Source organism: Crocodylus siamensis, chromosome 8 (genome assembly GCF_052110815.1).
Source record: "Crocodylus siamensis isolate JL-2025a chromosome 8, ASM5211081v1, whole genome shotgun sequence".
In the NCBI taxonomy this organism is placed as follows: domain Eukaryota; kingdom Metazoa; phylum Chordata; order Crocodylia; family Crocodylidae; genus Crocodylus; species Crocodylus siamensis.
This window is the reverse complement of record NC_143402.1, coordinates 20412603-20436547: the sequence shown is the minus strand read 5'-3', so window position 1 is coordinate 20436547 and position 23945 is coordinate 20412603. Positions and strand designations below refer to the sequence as shown.

General features: G+C 45.4%; 1 protein-coding gene across 1 annotated transcript in view; it reads right to left on the bottom strand.

Annotated features, from left to right (window-relative positions):
- MSN (moesin) overlaps nucleotides 1-23945 on the bottom strand; it is a 71983-nt gene that overhangs the window by 26141 nt on the left and 21897 nt on the right. The window contains exon 2 of the mRNA XM_090060090.1: nucleotides 4611-4694. Coding sequence (XP_089916216.1) covers nucleotides 4611-4694 — 84 coding nt within the window. The remainder of the gene's footprint in view (nucleotides 1-4610; nucleotides 4695-23945) is intronic.

Here is a 23945-nt window from a genome sequence, read left to right as displayed (position 1 = left end):
CACCAGGGCAGTTAGGGGAAACACCTAAAAACCAAAAAGGACTTACTTGGGTTTTCCCCAGTGCAGTATGATTTAGCAAACCAGAAATACTGAGAACAGGGTGAAGACAACTGACTACACTGTTCAATTTCTTTATTAGTGACTTGGACAACGGGGTGAAAAACAGCCCATTTAAGTCTGCTGATGATACCAAGATTTGGGGTGAGGTGGGAACACTAGTAGGGAAGGACAGATTACAGCAGGACCTGGACAGGTTACAGGGGTGGGCTAACAAAAACAGGATGGATTTCAATACTGACAAGTGCAGGGTGCTGCACTTGTACAGTAGGAAACAGCAGCACACTTAAGCTGGGAAACTCCTTCCTTGAGAGCATGGTGGCAGAAAGAGATCTTGGAGTCATTATTGACTCCAAGATGAACATGGAGTGACAATGCGAGGTCACAGTCAGTAGGGCTAACCGTACCTTGTCATGCCTCCACAGATGCATCTCAAGTAGGGCCAAGGAGGTGATCCCCCCCCTCTATGTGACACTGGTCAGGCCACAGCTGGGAGTACTGTGTTCAGAACTGGGCACTGTACTTCAGTACTGAGAGGGTCCAGAGGAGGGCCACCCAAATTATCTGGGGACAGCAGGGCAGACCCTATGAGGAGAGGCTACAGGACCTGAACTTGTTCAACCTTCACAAGAGAAGGCTGAGGGGGGACCTGGTAGCAGTTTATAAACTCACTAAGGGGGACTAGCAACATTTGGGAGAGACCTTGCTCCCCCTAGTGCCCCCCATGGTAACAAGGAATAACAGCCACAAGTTGTTAGAGAATAGGTTGAGACTAGACATCAGGAGGCACTACTTCACAGTCAGGGCAGCTAGGATCTGGAACCAACTTCCAAGGGAAGTAGTGATGGCTCCTACCCTGGGAGTCTTTAAGAAGAGGCTTGATGCCTACCTGGCTGGGGTCATTTGAGCCCGGTTCTCTCTCCTGCCCAGGGCAGGGGGTCAGACTTGAAGATTTACAAGGTTCCTTCCAATCCTATAACTATGACCCTGGCTGTAACCCAAGCACTGCAAACAATGCAAAGTGTGCTTTGCCTGCAGCAGCAGCTGCCCATGATAATGCAGCTCTAGAATTCAATTCCTTACCTCTCACTTTGGAAGATTTCTATGCTTAAACAGAATTTTAATTTCACACAGGTGCAGTGAAAATAAGTCATGGGGAAAAAGGAGATACTACAACAGCTGCCCAAAAGCAGGACAAAGGAATGTAGTTACTAAGTAGTGACAGTATTTTGTTTATTTATAATTTAATACAGGAAGCATGATCAAAAGGCTTCCAAGACACAGACTCAAGTCATTGAAGACTAATGTTCAGCACCTGCATGCACTCTGTGGACAAAAAATAATAATAAAACAAACTGCCTCAAGGGAGAATAAAACCAGTTGAGTTGGAAGCTAGGCCAGATTGGGAACCCCCAGCTCCCTGGTTCACTCAGCCACAAGAGCTCCTGAAGTAAGCAGTACTTGAACAGCCCCTTCTTCTACACCAGGGGTTTTCAACCTTGTTTAAAACAAGTGTACCCCTTCCACCTTAGTTTCAGCTCATGTACCCCTTTATATTAGAATTATTGGGGGGAGGGAGGAGCTGAGTGCATGTGCACATGCGCCTCTCCCCTTCCCGCCAGTAAGTCTGTGGGGGAAGGGAAGAGCCATGGCAGGCACATGGCATCACACCACTCCTAGGGAAGATGCAGTGGCACACGCAAAGCCCAGCATATAGCAGCAGCTGCCTCTGCCCCACACAGATTGGGGGGCAGGGATGGTGGGTATGTGCCCCCCAGGTCTCCACCAGGTGCATGCAGTGGTGGGAGCCCCCCATAACTCCTACAAACATCTAAATATCCCTAAAGGTAAGCATACCCCTGGTTGACCACCATTATTCTACATGGTTAAGCATTAGGGTTGTGCAAAGCTTCAGGCGCAGATTTGATTCAGAGGCCACATGTCCAAATTAAATAAGGAGACCAAAAAAAAGGTCCAAATCAATTTGAAGCCCTCCAAAACTATTCGAAAAAAGACTGACGAGTTTTGGGCAGTCCCTGCTTGCTGCTGCAGGGAGCTGGACCTGGACTCTGTGCCAGTAAGGACAGGGGGCGGGACTGGAGGAGGGAGTGGCCCATGGGGGGGGGACCCCGCCAGGCCCCAGCCCCCCCCCCAGCCCTACCAATGGCTGCCACACCCAGCTGAAGCATGCCAGTACTTCAAAAAAAGCCCTGCACTCACTAGTCCTGCCAGGCAGGGAGGGATCCCCCATTGCTCCGTGCTGCGTGGGTAGCTCTGCCACAAGCCCCCAGTGGTCCCAACGGCTGCTGCAGCAGCCAGTGACACTGGGCCTTTAACTTTTCTTTTTGAAAGGGCTGGGAGAGCAGGCGGGGAATGGGGCCCATTTAAAATTTGGAGATTCAGCAGCAGAATCAGTTTGGGACAGTGATTCGAGTCACTGAATCAAAATCACTGTCCCCTGAATCTGACTCCAAAGCAAATACTAGCTGCTTTGCACAGGCCTGTTAAGCATGTCAACGTTCAGACCCCGAGGCAGGAGCCTATGAACTATCCAGCTAAGCTGTTCCAAGATGGGGAGAGTAAGGGGGGAAAAAAAGTGATCATTTATGCAGAAATGCAAGCTTTCAATTCATGCACCTTGAAACATCTTAACATTACACTTACTCCATGTTGCAGTAACAATGTACTGTGCTTGCTATTAAGTGTACATTTGTGCTGGTTAGTCCTATATGCCAAAATATGATCCATAACTGTAACTAAATTGTTATTTGAGGAGGTCACAAATCACAGGACTAAAACCACAGGAGCTACTGCTATACAGCAGCAAGGAAGCAGCCCAAGCCAGCAACTATGTACTCTTTAAAAAGAGAATTTACAGAGGAAGAGAAAGAAGTTTACTCCCCTTGGATATCTTGAAACACTAGTGCTTACAAAGAGTACAGGTGCAATTGTCACCCTATTCCTCCATATTGCAGAACTCCATTAGAAGAAAGCCACTGCACCAGATAGCACTGAAACACTCAAAATGTTTAAAGGAGGAAAAGGTAAAATGTAGCGCAAAATTAAGTGTTGGTCCCAAATGAGACTGACTGCTTTATGGATAGGTTAGCTGTAATTGACTTTTCCTTCCCTCAGTCCAGACTCAGAGCAAAGGCTGGCCCCAGAATGTCTAGGGTTTCTTGAGAGCCACACCCACTTGAAATAAATCATGCAAGGCCAGGAATCAGCAGACAAGAGAGCTTAAAAATGAAAATGAGCTTAAGTTAATCATTCATTGTTCAGATTCTTCTGCAACGCCAGCTCCTGATTTCTTCCTCTCTCCTCTCAGCAGCAGCTTGACAAAGCCCCCAGTGTCCGAGACATGATTGCATCACTCTACAAGCTAAACGGATGCTCCAAGCGGCTGGGCAGTAGGCTGGATAGGGCCTCTGGGATTACAGCCGAGCTGTGTAATGGAGTCTGCTGAAGTTTTTTCAACAGCTGCAGTTGATAATGTCTTTGTATTCGCAGCTCCAAGTTTGGGCTGCACATGTCTCCCTGCTTCTGTTTGGCTGAGCTGACTTCCTCCCAACTCCAGCCAATGAGTACAGAGAAAAGCCAAAGCATCAAGATGTAGCCAGCTGTACCTGGGAAGCTACTTGCAGCATCAAGGGCTCCCCATCACAGCTGACATCAGTAAAGCCATAACATTTAATGGTCAGGTAAGCTTTCACTCCTCACTGCAGACTGAAACCTGCTTTTACATAGAGGGGAGTTTCCATTCTGGAACATCAGCTTTATTACTATAGTTCAGTAGTTCCCAAACTGAGATTATGCACCAAATTTGAAATGATACCTTAAGTACCGTCAGCAAATTTATCATAAAGTAATTATAACTAATCTGTTAACATGTACCACTGATAAGTTGTCTGCATACCACTGATAGTACCTGTACGACAACCGCTGCTCTAGGTCTCCAAGCTACATCTGGAGACCAACAGCTACTACTATGTTACTGACAATAAATTGACCAATCATGTCAAAAGTAAATAGTTTGTATGTTTGTCTTCTCCTACCTTTAACATGTAATTTGCCTTAGATATATAAAGGTACTCTGGGGATGGAGACAGCATTTTATTCTCCAGGAGGTACAGAAATACAAGTAAGCAGGTGCTAAAGGGGACATGATGCCATATAGTTCCTTATAGCAGGGGTTCCTAACCCCCAGGCCACGGCCCGCTACCAGGCCATGAAGGGTTGGCTGCTGGACCAGAAGTGACCACAGGTCAGAAAAAACTATGGACTAGAAGCAAGTATAAAAAAAAAAAAAAAAAAAAAAGGGAGGGGGGTTGGCTGCTGGCCTGCAGTATGCTGGTCACTGCTGGTCTGCTGTTACTTCCAGTCCACAGCATGAAAAGGTTGGGAACCCCTGCCTTATACCACACTAGTTTCTCTAGAGAGCAACAGCCCTGCAAACAGCCTCCAAATTATATTGGGCAACTGCATCTATGAAGGCTGAAAGCAAGCAAAAGGAGTCCTCAAAATGTAGGTCTTCCACAGGTGCATCACCTTACCTGATCAAAGAGCTGCTTCCCCGTGGTGTTGGGCTGGATGGCAAACTCCAGCTCAGCATCCATGGTGGTAACTCGCACACTGATCTGAAGGGGAAATTAAAAATAGTTACTACAAGTGTTTGCTAGACCTGGCATACCAAGTCAGATCAGTGATTCGCTTATCTAGTCTACTGCTCTACTTCCCAAAGTGGCTAGCACCAGGGACTTGAGATAAAGGTCCCAGAAACACCCTAAATTGGAAATTACAAGACAGCTGACTCATGCAATACTTTCTTAAACCCTATCAGTTAAATGGGGGATTTAAGCAATAGACCCTCCTGTTTCACAGCATTGAGAAATGTAACCTATCTAATCCAACTTTAAAATAGTTAAACCCTAAATAATGTCCAATGCATGGGAGTGACATAAGCCTGCAATAAGTGGAGTCAACCATAAAAGTTTCTCTTCCCTCCCCCACTAATAGTTTCGTAAGTAAGCCCAGAAAGCTACAATGAGGCCAGAACTCGTGCACTCTATACAACGTGTGCAACAAATTATATGAATAGCTCCAAAGCCACAGCCACACCATACTCAAGCTCTGGAAGTACCTTAGATACCTAGGCATTTAATAAGCACCTGATAAGCCCATCTTGCAATATGAAAACATGTTCTTTGTAATTGTTATCTCTTTATAGTTATTCCCTTCAACAAGGGAAATCACTTTGAATACTGATAGATAATAACAACATTAAAGAGGTACAATTTCCCCAGCAGGAATCAATTATATAGTGTTGGCCTTATGTGGTTTATGACAATGTCTAAAACAAGATGGAGAGCTTTCTTACATTATGTACAAACCCAGCTATTGATGCAAGTTGTGACAACAGACAGGCTTTTTTAAAGTCAGAGACATGATCCAGACTTAACTGCCTTTCCATTTGTGAAAACATATCATAGCTGACAAAATGCAAGTTAACATTCCTTAACTGAATACAAACAGCTTTCATTTAGAGATGCACTGATACATTGGTCCAATATCAGATCAGCACTGGTATAAAGAAAAGTTGACTGTATTGGAAACTGCTTTTTTTTTGCCTGATGTGGCTGATAATGAGGCCGATAAATGCCCTGTGCATGTGCACAGCCACAGTGCAGCACCTAGGCAGTGAAGAGCACAGCCCAGCAGCTTGGAGAGCTATGTCAACCTGGTAAGTCTGTTGTGGTGGAAGGTGAGGGGAGGGAAGGGGCAGAATAAGGCCCTTACAAGGGAAGAAGGGGGTGGGGCTGGGGCAGCTCCTGCCACTGTGTGCACCCCAAGAGGGCATGGGGGACATGTGCCCCCAGATGTGCATGGAGCAAGGGCAGGCTGGGGCTGGAAGGGCACTGTGGCAGGAGGGGGAAGGAAGGAGGTTGGGCCATGCTACACCTCAGGGCAGGCAGCAGCTGCAGTGCTGGGAGGGAAGGGTTGGGGAAGCTATGGTGAATTTCAGGGTGGCTGCAGCCCCCCACCCCCATAAACCTCCTTCCCAGTGCCACTGTCTGCCCCAACCTGCAGCAGCAGCCCAACCTTGCCATTAGCAGATCCAGGGGCACCCCCCCCCCCCCCAGTGTGCACATAGCAGCAGGACTGCCCTGTGCCCCAACATCCCTGCACGAGCCATAGCTGCATCCTGTGCCCTGCCTAGGCAGCACCTGTCCCAGCCTCATCCCCATCCCCACTCCCTCCCTCACCACAGGAGCCTTGATCTGCCCTCCCACCACAAACAGTTTTAGCAGCCGGACGCTTTTTCAGGCTGCGTATCGGAAATTGGATTGGTATCCACTGATATGACACCATTTAAAAAAGAAAATCGGCCATCAGTATTGGCTCCAAAAATATCGGTGCACCCCTACTTTCATTGTCAAAAGGGGAAGACATTCACAACTCTAAATACTATAACCAGGACAACCAGAGCTGTCTAGCTAGAAATTTTGTTTATATTCTAGCACCATTCAGGCAGGGAAATTCCACTCAAAACGTGCCTGGAAACACGAGTTCCTTAAAATTGCCAAGAAAGACCAAAGTTACAGAAGTGTTATTGACCGATTATGGATGTAAGGCAATTTGCATAGCAAAAAACCAACAGGCCCAAAGCTTGGAAACAGCATGGTATTACATAAGGGGGGTGGCAGAAGAGGAGAGGGTGTGGGAAGTGATGCATCCAAGCCATTTGTAAACAAGCTCCTGACCCTGCTTTCATCACTTCTAAGATAAAGCATCTCAGCAGCAGGAAACTTGCAATTTTGACAGGCCACTTCCCAATCTTCAGAGAAAAAATAGTCCCTTTCTACCAGAATGAGTCAATATAGTGTAGTTTAGCCAACAGGGAGTCTTTTGTTACTGTAATGAGGTCTTACACCTTTTGAGAGGGGAAGAGCTGAAGTCAGAGAGAATCACCACTACTTAAAAGACTTCAAAAATGGAGGCTAGGTCTCTGGAATATACTGAAGTGAGGACAGGAACAGGAATTTGCAGTCCTGAATCAGAAGGGTTTTATGGCCTCCGTGCACTTGATTATGAACTTGAAAGACTGGAGTCTCTTCATACAAAAAAGCTGCTTGTTCAGACGCATGGTACTAAAAATCTTCAAATGCTACAACACGATTCTTATCAGAATTGTCAAAGAGCCGTTTCTTTTTATAGAAAGGTGGGTTTTTCCTTGCAGATGAACAGAGCCAACTAATATTCCTGCCTGAACATGAAGCCAGTAAACGGCCTTCAGTGAGCCAGTTTTAGAACCCTTGCTAGTCAGTGAAAAAGCTCAAAATCAAGTGGTCCGATGACCCATTTGCTTTGCATAGCTGCCAGTTTGGGCTAAAAAGTAGCACAGAGGGGAAATTTTCCCAAACCTAAAGCAGATAACAGTAGGGCAACCCAAATCCAGAGCTGAACTATGCCAACAAGGTAACCCATATGGAGAACAAGGAACTATTCCAGGTATGCAGTGGTTTGTCAGCTGCCACAAAAGATGTATTACTTGATACTAGTTATTCGTTCCTCAGTGTGAAGTTTTAAAAAAAGTTTTCCAGTTTCACCCAATTCCCAGGGAAAAGGAAGTGTACTGGGAGTGGCTTGAGTTAGAATAATTCTGAGGTCAAGTTTAAAATAGAAGTTAACCACATGACACACAGAAGATCAAAAAATAGCAAGAGTAAGCAAAGAAACAGTCAAAGGAACCATCTTAATTATGAAGTCAGCCAAATTTAGAACAATTTTTCTACACAGTTAGGTTCCATAGTTACTAGCATGCTAGTCTGTCCTAAGATAGCAGAGGTATACCAAGTGACAGAACAGCTGCAGCCTGGTTTGTTCATAAGCAAGAGGCACTCTGGTGTAGTAAGCACTCAATATGGCTGTGTGAAATTTCACTGGGCATTTTAGTTTCAAAGCTGTTTTGAGCTCAAAACAGCAAACTCGAAATGAAATAAGGGCACTCCAAATATTTCGAATTTTAAAGCTGTGCTTACTTAGCTTCAGCACCAGTCCCAGCCAGCAGCACAAGTATCTAGTGCAGATCTGGGGGTTGTGCCCCCCCAGGAGGATTCTGGCACAGCCCCCAGCCCTCACAGGGGTGGGGGCCCCCAGATCTGCATGCCAGATGACAGCGTGCTGTTGCTGCCAGCTCGGGCTAGCAGCAGCACTTATCTTCCCAGCACTGGGCACAGCCCATGCCCAACACCCGTCCTAGGAGACAGCAGCAGCCTCCCATGATCCGGCAGGCAGACTAGGGGCCAGCACCCCCAGGAGGAGTCTGGCACAGCCCTGCAGCCCTCCAGATCTGCACACTGGATGACAGGAGGCTGCTGGCAAGTGACAGGAGTTTTGCATCTCAAGGTATTGACATGCAGCTTCCCAGAAACCTCTGCACTTATCCCTTTGAGACCTGGCAGGCTTCATGCCCTCAGAAGGAGCTACCATCCCTACAAGTTTCATCTGAATCAAGCAAGAAATGAGTTATAGGCAGTTTCATGCTTCCCCATTATAGCCTATGAGTGAAGTGTTGAAACAGCAAAACAGCTTCGATGAAACGAAACAGAACAGCGCTTTCAAAACCAAGCAAAACTCAAAACAAAACACTGTTCTGTTGAAATGGAAGTCGAAGCAGAACAGTGCTGTTTTGCACAGTCCTAGTAGCCAAATCCCAGATTTCATGGCAGCAGTCCCCATTTGTCCAAAACACTTTTCTGAAATACCCTGGAAAGCCTATTCCAAATCCTTGGCATGATTCATTTCAACTGAACTATAGTTACCACACAGTCTAAAATTCTGACTTTAAATATTTAAACATTAATTTGCCTGTTCTCTTTAGGATAGTTTACAGTATAGCTTCAAATACAGTTAAAACTGAAAGAGATGCAAAAATGTTCTCCCAGAGGGAATGGAGAGCCTGTTCTACAAGAGGAGAATAGAAGAGCTTACGTTTATTTAGCCTAGCAAAACTAAGGGGTATGATTGTAATCTATAAACGTTAGGGGGAGAGATTATTTAAATGCAAAGCCAATGCTGGCACAAGAATAAAAGTGTACCACAAGTAAATTTAGGCTGGAAGCTAGAAGGCTGCTAACCAGAGGAGTTAGATTCCAAAACAGCTCATCCCAAACACTGGGGACAAGCAAGCAACCTAACAAGGTTTAAACCGATCAAGCTCCATTTTATGGACTTGATTATCTGTGTAAGGAGACTGGGCTCCAAGAACTCAGGTCCCATCCCTGCACTACTGTATAGCTTTGCCCAATCACATTTTTAATACCTTATTTCAGAAGACGACCTTTCTCCAAGACTTTGGGTGCCTTGGATTTGGCTCCGACTGGTCCTTAGTATAGTAGGTGATAAAAATCACTACTCAAAAAAAAAAGCACTTCCCCCATCTTAACTGGCCACTAGAAGCAGCCTTATCTGACATTCTTGAACAGTTGTCCCTTAAGGCAGGAGCTGTAGCTGCTACTATGCTCCCTGGCTACCCAAGTCGTAGGCATCATGTAGGATAAGGACTCAAGGATTTTCAGATATTGGAGGAGTTTCATCACATGGGCTGCTTGCACATGTGTGTGTGTGGGGGGGGTGGGAGGGAAACAATATTTTACTTTAAAAACTGAGCATACCAAGCCCAGCACACATCCAGAGAAGGCAGCGCATTAGCTGCACCTGGCTTTCCCCAGTGTCTCTATAGATGGGGCACTTCAGTGGTGTTTTTTGGCACTCTTAATTTATTAGTTGATTCAAAGCACTAAAGAGCCCCACTGAAGTACCTGATCTATATAGGCACTGAGGAGCCAGGTCAAAAGTAACACACTGCTGCTTCTGGGAAAGCATGTTCTCCCCCCCCCCCCCGCAATCTGTCACCACCCATGACGGTTAAATTTGGTATACCAAGTCCTCTTCCCCATGGCATTACTGCTGTTAGAGCACCAGTCACTGCTCAGGGAGAGGTGATCAATCTGACTTATTTTTAATGTAGTTTGAAACTAATGACCACTGATAGTTCAAGACATCCTGCTTGGGCAAGTGATTTATTACAGTATTAGAGACGATGGAAGCTCAAAATAACTGATTAATAGGTGCTGTAGGTTGAAGCATTAAGATCAGGATGAAATGCAACTACCATCTGTGACTGGTTCTCTCCTCACTAGGGCTCCACCGCTTTTAAAAAGGGTTGTGGCTCCCAACCAGTCTTTACAAGAAGTTGTACAGATGCGTAAGCAACAGGGCCTGTCCCACATCTGAAACTTCCAAAATGTCTGAAGCTTGTGTTGACTACTACACTAAAATTACAGCATGAAATTTAACCCTGTAACCCCACTTGCATGCCTAATTGCTGCACACAGAGCTATTTTATTTAGTGCATTTATGCCTATTCTACTGAATAGTGCTAATCTTTGGGACTCCAGTAGCATTGTCCTTTGACACCCGTTAGATGAAGAGAAAATTAAAAGTCACATTTGTCCTGGCTAAAGTTACTACTGGCCTGTTCTGTCCAACAACTGTATCTCATCCATGCTAACAAGTATAATGTAGTACATTTTAAAGAGATAAATCTTAGTAAGGTGATGCCAAATGATATTCTTGCAAAGAGGGTGGTTTGCACAAGTTGCAGGTGTTAGTTAGCAGCAGGTGAATTACTAACTAAGGCTTTAGTATCTGAAATAAGGGTGAATGTTTCTGAATTTTCAGTTAGTAGATAAGAGCACAACATATTACTGAGTATAACCTATTAGATGAGAAGCAAAAGAATTTCCATTTAATCAATCAATTCATTTAAAAACTGCAGGAAAAAGGCAGTTCTGCTGAGCAGTCTGCATCTTTATCTGTATTTACATTGAAGCTTTAAAACAGATATTTTAGTGTAGGTTAGAAAAATTCACCACAATTCAGCAGGGTACAGTGCCAGGCTCTGCATGTCTCCAAGGATGATCTCTTAGCTGAGCTAAAAAAAAAAAAAGCCACACACACAACAACCAAAAAAAAAAAAAAAACAAAAACCAACAACCTTATAACCACCAATTTTCCCCTCTATCCTTTGAGATTTCAGCAGTTGAAAATTGCCCAGTACAGAGAGCACACAGACACCTGACCACTATACAGGTTTCCCTTGATTTATGCTGTACATGCGTTCCTAGAGAATGGGGCATAAAGTGAACCCACTTCAATGTAACGAGTAGGGATAGGTTCCCATGGCAGTAAGGGAGGGAAGAGTGAGGCTGGGACTAGGGAAGGGGCAGGGGCACCACCCCCTGGGCTGCACAAGGCAGCAAAGCAGAGTCAACCGAATGGCACTTACCCCGACCCTGGCCACAGCAGCCCCAGGAGTGGCCGGCACCACCTACCTGCAGCTGCTGGGCTGCACCGTGCTCCACCTGTCTCCATTCCTCTGCTCCTGGGCTGGGCTGGGCTGGGCTGTGCCATGCCGTAGGCAGCTGATGTCAGCTGCTCCTGGGGCCGCTGCAGCCAGGGCTGGGGTGAGTGCTGCACCCTGCACCGCCTGTGGCTCCACTTATCTGCACTTGCCCCAGCCCAGGCTGGAGCAGCCAACACCAGCTGCCTGCACCACAGCATGACACAGGCCAGGAGCTGTGGCAAGTCCAGGCGCAGGGGGACAGGCGAAGCACAGTGCAGTCAAACAGCTGCAGGCACCTGGTGGTCACCACTCCTGGGGCCACTGCAGACGGGGCTGGGGTGAGCAAGGCCACGGCCTTTGCCCCTTCCCCCACAGACTTACTTGCTTGGGCAGGGGTGCATCTATGCTGATCACGCAAGAGCAAAATTTACCTTGCATATAAGCAATTATGAGCATATTTAGACCCAATCGCATAAGAGCAAATTTGCATATAAAAAGAGCCTGCATAAGTTGAGGAAAACCTGTACTGGAAGGCAGACAAAATAACCCAATCCCACTAGAGCATTAAGTGTGCTCTTTTGCCTTTGAATTACCATATTGGGGTTTTGTTTTGGAGTTGATGATCTATTTCCACCATAACTCGTTAGTCTTCCAGATAACATGCAACCCTCATGATTAATATCTTTGCTTCAAAGACAGCTGCATTAACAGCCATCTGTATTTTCCCCTAGTCTCTCCCATTTAGCAGCTGATATTCATAAGCCACTGAATAGTAAAAAAAAAAGCTTGCTATTGCAGTTTACATTTCACAGGTGGAGAAGCTGATGTAGTCTGGAAGTAACCTGCCCAAAACATACTACACAGCAGGTCTGTAGCAAAGCTGGGAACAAGCCTTATTTTCCCAAATCCAATTCAATGTTTCCAGAGAGCAGACTGAACACATACCACTAGCCCTGGACTAGTTCAGGGAACTGTATAACCTGATGCCTCTCTCTAAAAGCCATTTCTGCCTGAGAGGACTTAATACAAGTGGTAACCAAGGCTTTCAAGTTTAGTAGTTCTGTTCTTTCCCCCTCAAAGTTTGTGTTCAATTGCACACCCAGCCTCTAGACATGTGCTAGAGACTGGACCACTGCCTGCTGGTAAAGTGATTTCCCATCAGAGTATTAATAGTAGTTAGATTTAAGAGGTAGCCTGTGTGGCACTGACACAGCTGCTAATGTTTAACTGTTTGTCCACAGGCTGTTTTCTAATTCAATGAATTACTCCCCAGTAAGGATATAACCCAATTGGGTTATAGGGCATATAAGACTTCAAGTCCATAGATTCATAGATTCATAGATGCTAGGGTCGGAAGGGACCTCAATAGATCATCGAGTCCGACCCCCTGCATAAGCAGGAAAGAGTGCTGGGCCTACATTACCCCAGCTAGATACACATCCAACCTTCTCTTGAATACCCCCAGGGTAGGGGAGAGCACCACCTCCCTTGGGAGCCTGTTCCAGACCTTGGCCACTCGAACTGTGAAGAAGTTCCTCCTAATATCCAATCTAAATCTGCTCTCCTCTAGCTTGTGGCCATTATTTCTTGTAACCCCCGGGGGCGCCTTGGTGAATAAATACTCACCAATTCCCTTCTGTGCCCCCCTGACGAACTTATAGGCAGCCACCAGGTCGCCTCTCAACCTTCTCTTGCGGAGGCTGAAAAGGTCCAGTTTCTCTAATCTCTCCTCGTAGGGCTTGGCCTGCAGGCCCTTAACCATACGAGTGGCCCTTCTCTGGACCCTCTCCAGGTTATCCGCATCCTTCTTGAAGTGCGGCGCCCAGAATTGCACGCAGTACTCCAGCTGCGGTCTGACCAGCGCCCGATAGAGGGGAAGTATCACCTCCTTGGACCTATTTGTCATGCATCTGCTGATGCACGATAAAGTGCCATTGGCTTTTCTGATGGTTTCGTCACACTGCCGACTCATGTTCATCTTGGAGTCCACTAGGACTCCAAGATCCCTTTCCACTTCCGTGCCACCCAGCAGGTCATTTCCTAGGCTGTAGGTGTGCTGGACATTTTTCCTCCCTAGATGCAGCACTTTGCATTTCTCCTTGTTGAACTGCATTCTGTTGTTTTCTGCCCACTTGTCTAACCTGTCCAGGTCTGCTTGCAGCTGTTCCCTGCCCTCCGGCGTGTCCACTTCGCCCCATAGCTTAGTGTCATCTGCAAACTTGGACAGAGTACATTTCACCCCCTCGTCCAAGTCGCTGATGAAGACATTAAAGAGTATCGGACCAAGCACCGAGCCCTGCGGGACCCCACTGCCCACACTCTTCCAGGTTGAAACCGACCCATCCACCACAACCAACCCACCCATCCAGTCACAAGAGAGGCAAGGAGTCACTATCAGTCTTCTTGAAGAGCAGAAGCAGCCACTGATTGCATCCACTGCCAAGAATCCAGTTGTGTCTCTAAGATATTAGCTTTTATTCCCCACCTCTTTTCCAAAAACTAGCTACTTAATTAACTAAACATTAGAGGTTCAAGACAAACCCTTAAAAACACCCAGAAAAAGCTGTTAAGGATTTTTTTTTTTGTAATTCTGAAATTACAAGATAATTTAGAATACTATTTAAAGTGTGCTGATAAACCCATACATCCTCCCATTCATGATGTGCTTGGGTTTATCCAGGCATCTGCTGCCCTCAAAATTCTGCTTAGATCTTCAGAAGCCAGCCACCAATCTAAAACTTCAGCAGCTAACCAGAAGCCTTTTTGCCTTTTACTATGGAGTAGAGCTGTGCAAAATTTCACAAGTGGTTTCTTTTCAGAGGTGTTCTAGCCCCCAAAACACCAAATCCAAAATGTCTCAGATGTTTTAGAGCCAGGCTTGCAAAATTAAGAAGGGGAAAGGGAGAAAGGACTCCTCCGATACTGACATCTGTAGCTAACCAGTGTCTGTGATCTGTCCCCGAGGTCCCTTCCAACCCCAGTGCTCTGGGGGAGGGATAGCAGCCTACTGTCATCCCGCACACAGATCCAGGGGCCTGCACCCCAAGAGAAGTGTCCAGCACAGCCCCACAGCCTTCCCAGGGGGCACAGGCCCCCAGATATGCGTGTGGGATGCTACTGCTGCCAGCTAGGGTCAGCACCAGCACCGAAGTCTGCTTGGCACAGCCCACACTGAGCACAGCCAGAAGAGCCATGGGAAAAGCCCCCCCATGGCTGCCCTGCCCAGGCTCAGCCCCACTTCCTGGCACTTTTTTTGTTTGTTTGTTTGTTTTTTTTGTTTAAAGCCCCACACTCACCAGCTGTAGCAGGGACTATGGGGGCTCTAGAGTAATGTGGCAGAGCCCCCCCACATAGCCCTCACTCCCCAATTCCCCACTCCAGCCCAGCCCAAGCATCACACAGCTCTGGCAGTGATCAGGGCCTTTGAGGGCTCATGGCAGAGCTGCTCCCCACCCACAGCACAGCACAAGGCAGGGATCACTGCCCCCCAACCCCCACCTGGCATCCACACAGCAGCTGCCCCACAGTATGGGAGCAGTTTAGCTTAGCAGGGCACTGCACACTGCCTGGGAGCTGGGGCTGAGCAGTGCTGGGCTCCAGCTGATATGTGGGGCCGCCCCAGCTCCCAGGCAGCACCCTGCCAAGCTGCACTGCACCCATGCCGTGGGGCAGCTCTTGCACAGGTACCAGGCAGGGGGAAGGCAGGTGATCCCTGCTGTCCCAAGTTGCATGGGAGGGGGCTCTGCCATGAGCCCTCAGAAGCCCCAGTCACTGCTGCCAGAGCTGTCAAGTGCACAGCTTTAAGTGCCAGGACTAGGCTGGGGCCAGCCAGGCAGAGCAGCCATGGGAGCTACTCTTGTGGCTTTCCCACCTGGGGAGAGGCAGGCATAGCTGGAGGAGCCATGAAAGAGTCTGCAACTGCCCAGTTAGTTGTGCCTGCCTCTCCCCAGAGACTATCCAAATCTCCAAAACAGATCTGGCTGAAATTGAAACAGAGCAGCGATATGAAATGCCGAAGTAAATCACTGTCCTCTGAAACAGCCAAATCCAAAACTGAAATGAGACACAGCCATTTCACACGGCCCTACTATGGAATATACATTTTGGGAAAAAAAGAAAAAAAACATTCAGTATTTTATATACAAGTACTTCCAGAGATGCTAGTGCTGCATTACTAATTTAGTAAGTGACACTATATAAAAAGTAATAGACCTAATAGACCTACTGGGATTTAGTATGAACATCCACAGAATAAAAACACACTGGAGGGCAGACAGGTTCTAACTGGCATCATGAAACAGACAGAACTATTAAAAAGGAAATCAGAGCCTAGAAATGCCTCCACTTTTCTGTTACAGAGCATCTACCATTGTTTTACCACTTTTAGGCAGTTATGAGATTGAAAATATGCTGTGATAGAAGCAGAGTTCCCCGATGCCAAAGACATCACTGCCATTAGGGCAGGACTCCCTCCTACAACCCATCTACAAAGTCAGAACAGCGTCTGTTCCATATGGAAGATGGCTGCAAACAGCTAGGAGCACCATTTAATATATGAGGTTTCCCTAAGCTATGAGAATCTGCACCTCCTCCCACACCAGCATTTAACTAGAGGCTGAGATAGAAGGTGCCTGGTACAAGGAGGCTTAACAGATAGCGGTAACAGGCTTTTAAGAAGTTTAACATTCCCTGTATGCCTTCCATACCTGCCCTTCATCCTATTCCATGCAGACTCTCAAGAAGGCTTTTATTAATTAGACAAGGGCATCTTGTCTTTGCTTAAAGACAACACCCATTCTTCAGATTTTTGTAGGGAGAAAGTAGTTCCTTCTTTAATGACTTATAATAAAATGGGGGAAGGGGCCAATTTGTAGCTATATTAGGAGGGCACACAGGAAAAAAAAAAAATAAAGAGTAGTAGTAGTGTGCCAAATTAAGATTACAAGGACCCCATTGTGCTGGACACTACACAAAAAGGAAGACTTTCCTGCACTGTCTGTACCACGTGTGCCATCCTGCATCTTTGACTATAAGCTCCCTGGGGCAAGGACAGTAAGTTGTCAACAAGTTAAGCCAGTGGTTCAATCTTTTTAGACTGTGGACCAGCAAACTGCAAGCCAGCAGCCAATCCTTTTTTATACCGAGTATAAAAAGGGGTTGGCTGCCAACCCACAGCATGCCGGTCGCTTCCAGACTTCCGGTCCAGGAGCCAGCCCTTCGTGGCCCCGGTACTGGGCCGCAGCCCAGGGGTTGGGAACCTCCGAGTTAGGCAATGTCTCAGACGCCTAACCATTGTCATTTTTTTGTAGGCAACATAAGCTATTTTTAAAGGAGGCTAATGAGTTTCCTTTGTGGAACTGCTCTGCCTCTGCACTGACCAAGTGTAACAATGACTTGGATGTTTCTCCTCCCATAGGATCAGAATTACTGTTACGTTAACCCAAAACGGCACCGGCTGCGGGATTTACAGCATACCCTGGAATAGTCACCACATACACGTGCTCTGGGGCCTCCAAAGCAGGAACATCACAACACTGGGTGCCTGGTGTCAGAAATATTACAGGTTCCAAGGTATCCTCAGAAACTGATGCATCATTTTGTTCATCTAAAATGAGTGTCAATTTGCTGATTTCACACAGCCAGCAATACCAAGTCTGTTTGCATGCGAGAAAAAAACACCGAGTACAACAGCACATTACACATGCTGGTCAAAAAACAGCAAGAACAAGCCCCACTGCTAAACAGAAGCAGGTTTGGCATGACTGATATTCAGCATGCTGTCTTATTTCAAGCCCCATATCACAGAAAGTGCCCTCATAGAAGCTGCCTGAGCACTAATGAGTGCTTATCTCCTCACGTATGAAGTTTGTTCAGCAGCAGGGTGATGATCAAAAACAGTACTGGAATCTACGCCTTCTGTCAGTCATTACTGGAATTGTGGAAAACCCTTAAAATCTCAACCTGAAATAAAGAAGTGCACCATCCTCCAATAATATTTTGTAGGAAAAACACCAACACAAAAAGAAACCACAAACCACCACAGGGGCAGAATTTCAATGGGCTTGGGAACACTATAGCTAAATGGCGTTACTTGACTTGGCATACATCAGATCAACCCTTTCTAATCAAATCGATGTCCCTAAAGAGGGCCCCATGGGAGGCAGAATGCAATACTTAAAAAGTTGCTGGGCTATCGAATTGCAGCAGAAGTTTAGCCCATTCTATTCACAAATTGAAATAATTCCTGTTTCTACTAAATGCATTCAGTTGACAGTGTTTGCTGCATACATTAAAACAAATGATAGCCTGTATTCTTCACAGCCTGTTCAGCTCAACTATATTTCCTGTGGCATGATAATGCATGGAATCTTTTCCTTCCCTTGGCTAGAAGAGAAAATACAAGTTATGCCAAAACTGAACTTTTAGGATTTGGTAACGTATCATGCAAAATATCGCATTAGCCAGATGGATTGCTGGAGCTATTAAGCGAGTATTCAAATAGCTATTTATAGAATGCAATTGGCAAAGTTTTCTTTGGCCATAAAAATAGGGTGCCCCCGCCCCCAAAGTATTTCAGTTCTTAGAAACACTTGGCAGACTTTTGACTGGCTTGAAAGTCAGGAGTTTTGGTGCATAAGGAAGCCCCAGTCAAATTCACCCAAAGTTACCTCAGTGTCCACTGGCCTCAGAAAGTAGCTTTGTTTTAGCAAAGGCTCCCTCACCATAGTTTCTTCCGATTTTAGCACCGGTATTTGTGATTACATTTTCAATGTGGTCATGATATATACCTGCCACCTGTACTCTCTCAGGATTATCCAACATCCTTTAAGTACCTAGCATTTATTGGGGATATTTTGGATTATTTCTTTATTCTCCCCTTTTAGGCAGGCAGTACCTACCCAGGGAAGCCACTATTATCACTTATACTACTTCTAGCATTATCAGATCTGAAGCTTAATACTTTCTGCCTTACCCATTGTATTGGTGTACAACCTAGGCCTGAATCTTCTTTGACATCTGAACTCTAGCAAATTGCTTTTAAGTCATAAAATAGAGGACTCCTCAAAACTATAGGTGCAATATATAACCTGCCACCCAAACCTTGCTTCTCTTGTGGTTACTAAAAGAAACTCATTTACTGTATTCCAGAATGCAAAGCGACTGCTACAGAGCACAGAATACACTCAAGCTTTCTTTCAGAAGCTTCAAGATCTCGTAGTGTTAAGGTTTTGGAATTTAAGCTCCCAAAAATGTCCATTTCAAGACTACTTTTAGAGGAAACTCCACAACAAGTGACAAAAGCTAATTGGCCACCTGACTTCAGAAAGTGGAAACACACCAAAATCCATTACAAACCATATGTAGAGGAACCATGTCACCCAAGAAAATGCAGCCACCCCTAGGCTAGAAACAAACTATTTAGCAGCATGCCTGTGTTACACGAGGACAGGAAGTGAGGTGCTTCTACATGCAACTGAGTTGGAAGAAAAGCAAAGCCATGAACTGCCAAAGGCATACTAAGAGTCCAAAGGCATGTGCAAACAAGGTCATAACAGCATCTCCTTGGAGGGTGGAACTCTTCTGATCTACAAGGATTGACATTTCCTGTTATGCATCTCTTTGCCCAGAACTTGTATTAACTTGGTGCTACAACCTGACACTCTAGGCCCAGTGGCATGATAGTATGCAGTTTCACCTGCCTCTAAGGAGCACACACCAGCTGCTTTTGCCTGCCAGAGGCCTACACAGAATGTCAAGGTAAGCCACCCCACCTGTAAGCACCAAGGATACTTACAGACATCTGGCTCCTTCATAGAGAGCCAGCACTTCTCTGAAACTTCCTGGGTTCTTTTGTGTCAAAGTGAAGTTGGACCCAGGTCATATGAAAGTGCTTGCAATTTCTGAAGGGATTACATTTAATTAAATCAAGCCCCCTTCCAGCAATCTTAAAGGGGCTTTTCATCTTGCTAAGCTAATCAGGGAACAGAACACCAGCAGGCAGGCACACCCAGGGGTTCCAGGAATGACCCTGCTGCACTGAAGCCTGAAGGAAAAAGATTAACCCTTCAAATGTCTACCTGAGAACACCAGGGGCAGACTCTTGCTCCTCATTTCACTTCTAAACACTAGTCCTGTCTAGTCCAATGGTATTCAGTGCTGCATAAGAACCTGGGAACCATCGGACTGGGACGCCCTCTCCAGACCAAGCACCAAGTATTGTGGAACTATCATGCAAGACTTTGAATAAAAGTCAGCCTCTGCACCTCAGTTTCCCCACTTAAGTGGGAATGATCATCTACCTTTCTAATGCACTTTGGGGGCCATGAATGATTAGTACTGATGAAGTGCTATAGGAGACATGCAGTGACATTCCTGTTGTTTGTGCTCTTTTCCACTATCTGACAACAGCATCTCAAACAGGAATGGGCTGTTAAGATTCCCAGCAACTTTAGTGCATAATTAGATGACAGGGAACAAGAAAACTGAGCTTTAGTCTCATGAAGACTTTTAAAACAGGTTCAGTGAGAAAATTAAGGACTACAGGCAAGCAGTTGTCCAAAAACTTTCCTTAGTGTAACAAACACTTGAGGCTGGTGTAGCCAGACTTCTCTTCTTCCCCACAGCTTGTTTTGCATAGCATGGTCAAATGCAGCTTGCAAAAAAAAAAAGTAAGCTTTACACGTGATCAGCAAGTAGTTTTTTGAAGCCAGCTATATTTCAAATTGGCTATACCCCGCCCAGATGATGCTGTAATGACAAGTGCTGTATATGAAGCCAGCATAAAACAGTTAGTTCCTTAACTGAATCTGACTATTTATGCATTTAAATCTCAAAAGCTGATGTCAAGTAGATAGCTCATTTTAATACTAAAACACAATGAAAGCAAGACATTTAGTCATTGTAAGGCAATTCCAGATTTAGGATAAAAATTGATGTTAGATAAAACAGCTACACTTCTTTAATAGGGCAAAGGGGGTAAGAGACTCTGGTGTACAGTACACTCCAGCCAAAGTAATAATTTCATCCATCCACCCTTAACCTGCTACAGACCAGGCTAAACCACTAAAAAGTTTGCCTCATTTCATTCAGCTTCACTTACTGAATTAGAAACTCAGTTGTTCAGAATTAGCTGGCATACTTATAGGCAGAAATGTCTCTCTCCGAGTGAGATTTGAAGAGCTAAACGGTATAACCTTCAGTCACTCAGTGCCCTTGGAATGATAATTTTAACTTCCATTACAAGTTCATTGTTCTGAAGACAATTTGGTAGGAACATTTAAGAGTTAACACAGCCTCATTCAATAGTAGGACCTGGAAAAAAAAAAAAAAAAAAAGCAGAAGCTGTTCTTATAGGTCACAGGACAGAGAAACAAAAGCAGGGGCAGAAGGAATGCAAGAACATGACAGCTTAAGTTTATCAAAGTGTTAGTCATTAATGTCATGAGGCTAGGTCAAAAAAGGAGCAGCCAAACAGCATAGAGGAGCCATATCTAGTGATAATTGAGATGAAAGGCCAACAGTTAATAGCTTCTATAGGGTTTAGCCATACCCACTCTTCTGCCAACTCTTTACATCCCAGTAAAGTCAGTTGGGAGCTGGAACGCAATTCAGCTGTTGTAAGGCATCCCTTGACGAGCTATATTCCACATAGCATTGAAGTTGATAATTCTCACATTTTCCTTGTCAAAAGACAAAGGCCTTTTCTAAAATACCATGCACAGTGCAAATCCCTCGCCTCCAGAAATTAATCAAAAATAAAAAGAGGGACTAAACATAGCAACTAGACAAGAGCAAGGGGACTTTCTTCCCCCCCCCCCCGGTGCCACTTCTGGAGTTAGTGGCCTCTAATTTCAGTGAAAGAGGAAAAGTAAAAACTATTCATACATGTAAGTAGACTAAGTTCATTGCCACAGGATGTCAGAGGCCAAGCTCAGAGCAAGATCCAAATCGGGTTTGTCTGGATATTTAGACTAATAAGAATATCCAGAGTTCTAGTATGTGCCAAGAATTCAGGGAGCAATGAAGATTTCTGGCACTATTCTTTAGCCGCTGCCTATTGGGTATTAGGCAAATCTAATGCTGGGGAACACATGGGCTTGCTGCAGCATTTCCTGCACCTTGGTTGGAAGCACTTTGTTCTGCTGGAGGCAGGATACTGGGCAATTGGACAATAAGCATGGATTCCCAAGGAGACCAGATCATCAACACTTGAGTTGATGTCGAGCATTGAAAAACCACAAAAAACATGCTGTACTATATGGGGCTACCATTATCAGTGCACTTGCACTAGAAAAATGCATCTTTATAACAAGACTTTCCTCAAAGCAATGAAGGAGAACAGATTAAAATGTCCATGCTCAACCACCTGTACAAGCCTTCAGTGTCAACTCCAACCCTAGTGGCCAGGGCCTAGGAAAACAAAGTCTGAGAAATATGAAGGCTGAACTGCCAATGAGTTGAAGTCATTCATTAATAAAAACAAAACAAAAACAAAGTGTGGTATGGCTGAGCAAGGCAGAAAAGCAACAAAAGATAAAAAATAAAATAAAATAAAGAACAGGTCTCTTTAGCTGATCATAGCAGATGAGAGAAGGCAGTACTATGCGTATCCCACAAAGGGATGCATGCTTGGTGTAGTAACACCAGAAGATGGGGCGATCCCCACAGTGACCTGACAAACAGCAACTATGATAGTAAGGAGAGAAGAGAGCATTTTGTGTTCTCTTTGCAGCTTTTTAGAGGACTGCATAGTTGCCTTTTGAACTTCTCCCCCCCGCCAACGGAAACTGCAACTTTCAGAAGCACTGAGGGAATGAAAGAACAGCAGGGCCAAGGCACTACAACAGGAAGTCGGCCATATCCGCCCCAGCCAAGGCTGGGAGAAGTGTGACTGCATCTTAAAGAGGACTAGCAGATACCAGAAAGGGTGGGGAAGAGAGCACATGCTGAAAGCAATCAAACACACAAGTCTTGTCTGTGTGTCACAGGGCATTTGGCCTTTTATCACATTTCAGCAGCACAACTCGGGGGGCGTTATCAGCTTACCACTATTTAGGGAGTATTCCCTAGTTTACAAATCTCTCTCTCAAATGCCAAACAATTCAGTTCTGGCTGGGGGAAGGGGACCAAGAACATCTTGGCCATTTAAAAGTAAGGGCTACCGAGAACTGGTTCATGACTGCTGTTTTCACTAGATGTTTAATGTGAAAGTCTTTCCAGACTGCCTCACTCCAGAGGTGTACTATATAGAGGATTAGCATTGGACCAAATTTAAGACTCCTGACCAGCCACGCTAGCACATGCTGCCCCAGTGCTGGAAGAGGAAATTCCCAGACTTAGCATTTACAAGACTCTTTGACCGCTGCTAGTATGCTGAAGTCTGAAAGACAATCAATGTTAGACTGAAGGGATAAACCGTTTCAAGAGGAAGAAAAACAACCTTGACAAACTACAGTGCTAAGAGATGCCGCTAAGAGATGCCCTGGGGATACTTTTCCAGTTATTACTATGCAACACCCTGCAGATGCTCTTAAGTTCAGCCCAGTCTTGAACCCTTCAACAGTGTGCTCTACATTACACGAGCTAAAGCTGAACAGTTTTGCAGAAGATTTTACCTCAGCAGAATCATCCATGTAGTGGCTGATGGTGCCTAGTCTATCCAACTCATTTCCTTAACTGCAAAAGCAGTATCATTATGACAAGTGACAGATAAATGACTCTTCAAAGGGCTTCTGAGAAGTTTATTCTAGTCCCATGAGGCAGCCACGTTGATGGGAGAATGGGCAAGGGACAAATAGCTTGAGGTGCTTATAAATCATGCGTCTATTCCTGGGATGTTCTTCTATTCCCAAAGCAATTTTCTCCCCCCAGATCCATCAGGATCAAATCCATACCAGCTTGTAATAAATTTCTATAGGTAATTTGCTCTTTAATGGTGCTCTGCCCCATTTTGGGGTACCCCCCCCCATCTCAAAGAATTTGAAAGACTGAAAAAAAGAGAGCTCCCAATTCATTTATTTGGTCTTCTATCTGACCCTTTTCCTCACCTGCTGCAAACCCTGTTTTAAAAGGGCAACCAATCTAATGCCCAATGTTAACAACCTGCGTTGCCTGCTTGTAAAACCAGCCAGAGCCGAAGGAATGAGAAGTATAAGCACAAAAAAATGCACACAGATTTAAGCATCTAGGTAAGCCTGCCCACTAGGACACCCAAATCACTGTGCAAGTTTGTCCTGTACTTGAAATTCCTAAATTGTCTGGAGTACTGCTAACAAGTGCCCAATTCTATCTCCTTCACCAGGAGGACCACAATACAAAGAGATGTAGCCTAACACAACTGAAGGTGGTGTGATCTTCTTAATTCTATTCCAGTGTATCCACAGCCAGACTGAACTGGTGAAAAGTCACTTATGAGACTCAAGACTTCAGTACCTGCCACTGCAAGGTAAAGGCAGCAGCTACCTCACCACCATCTCACAAA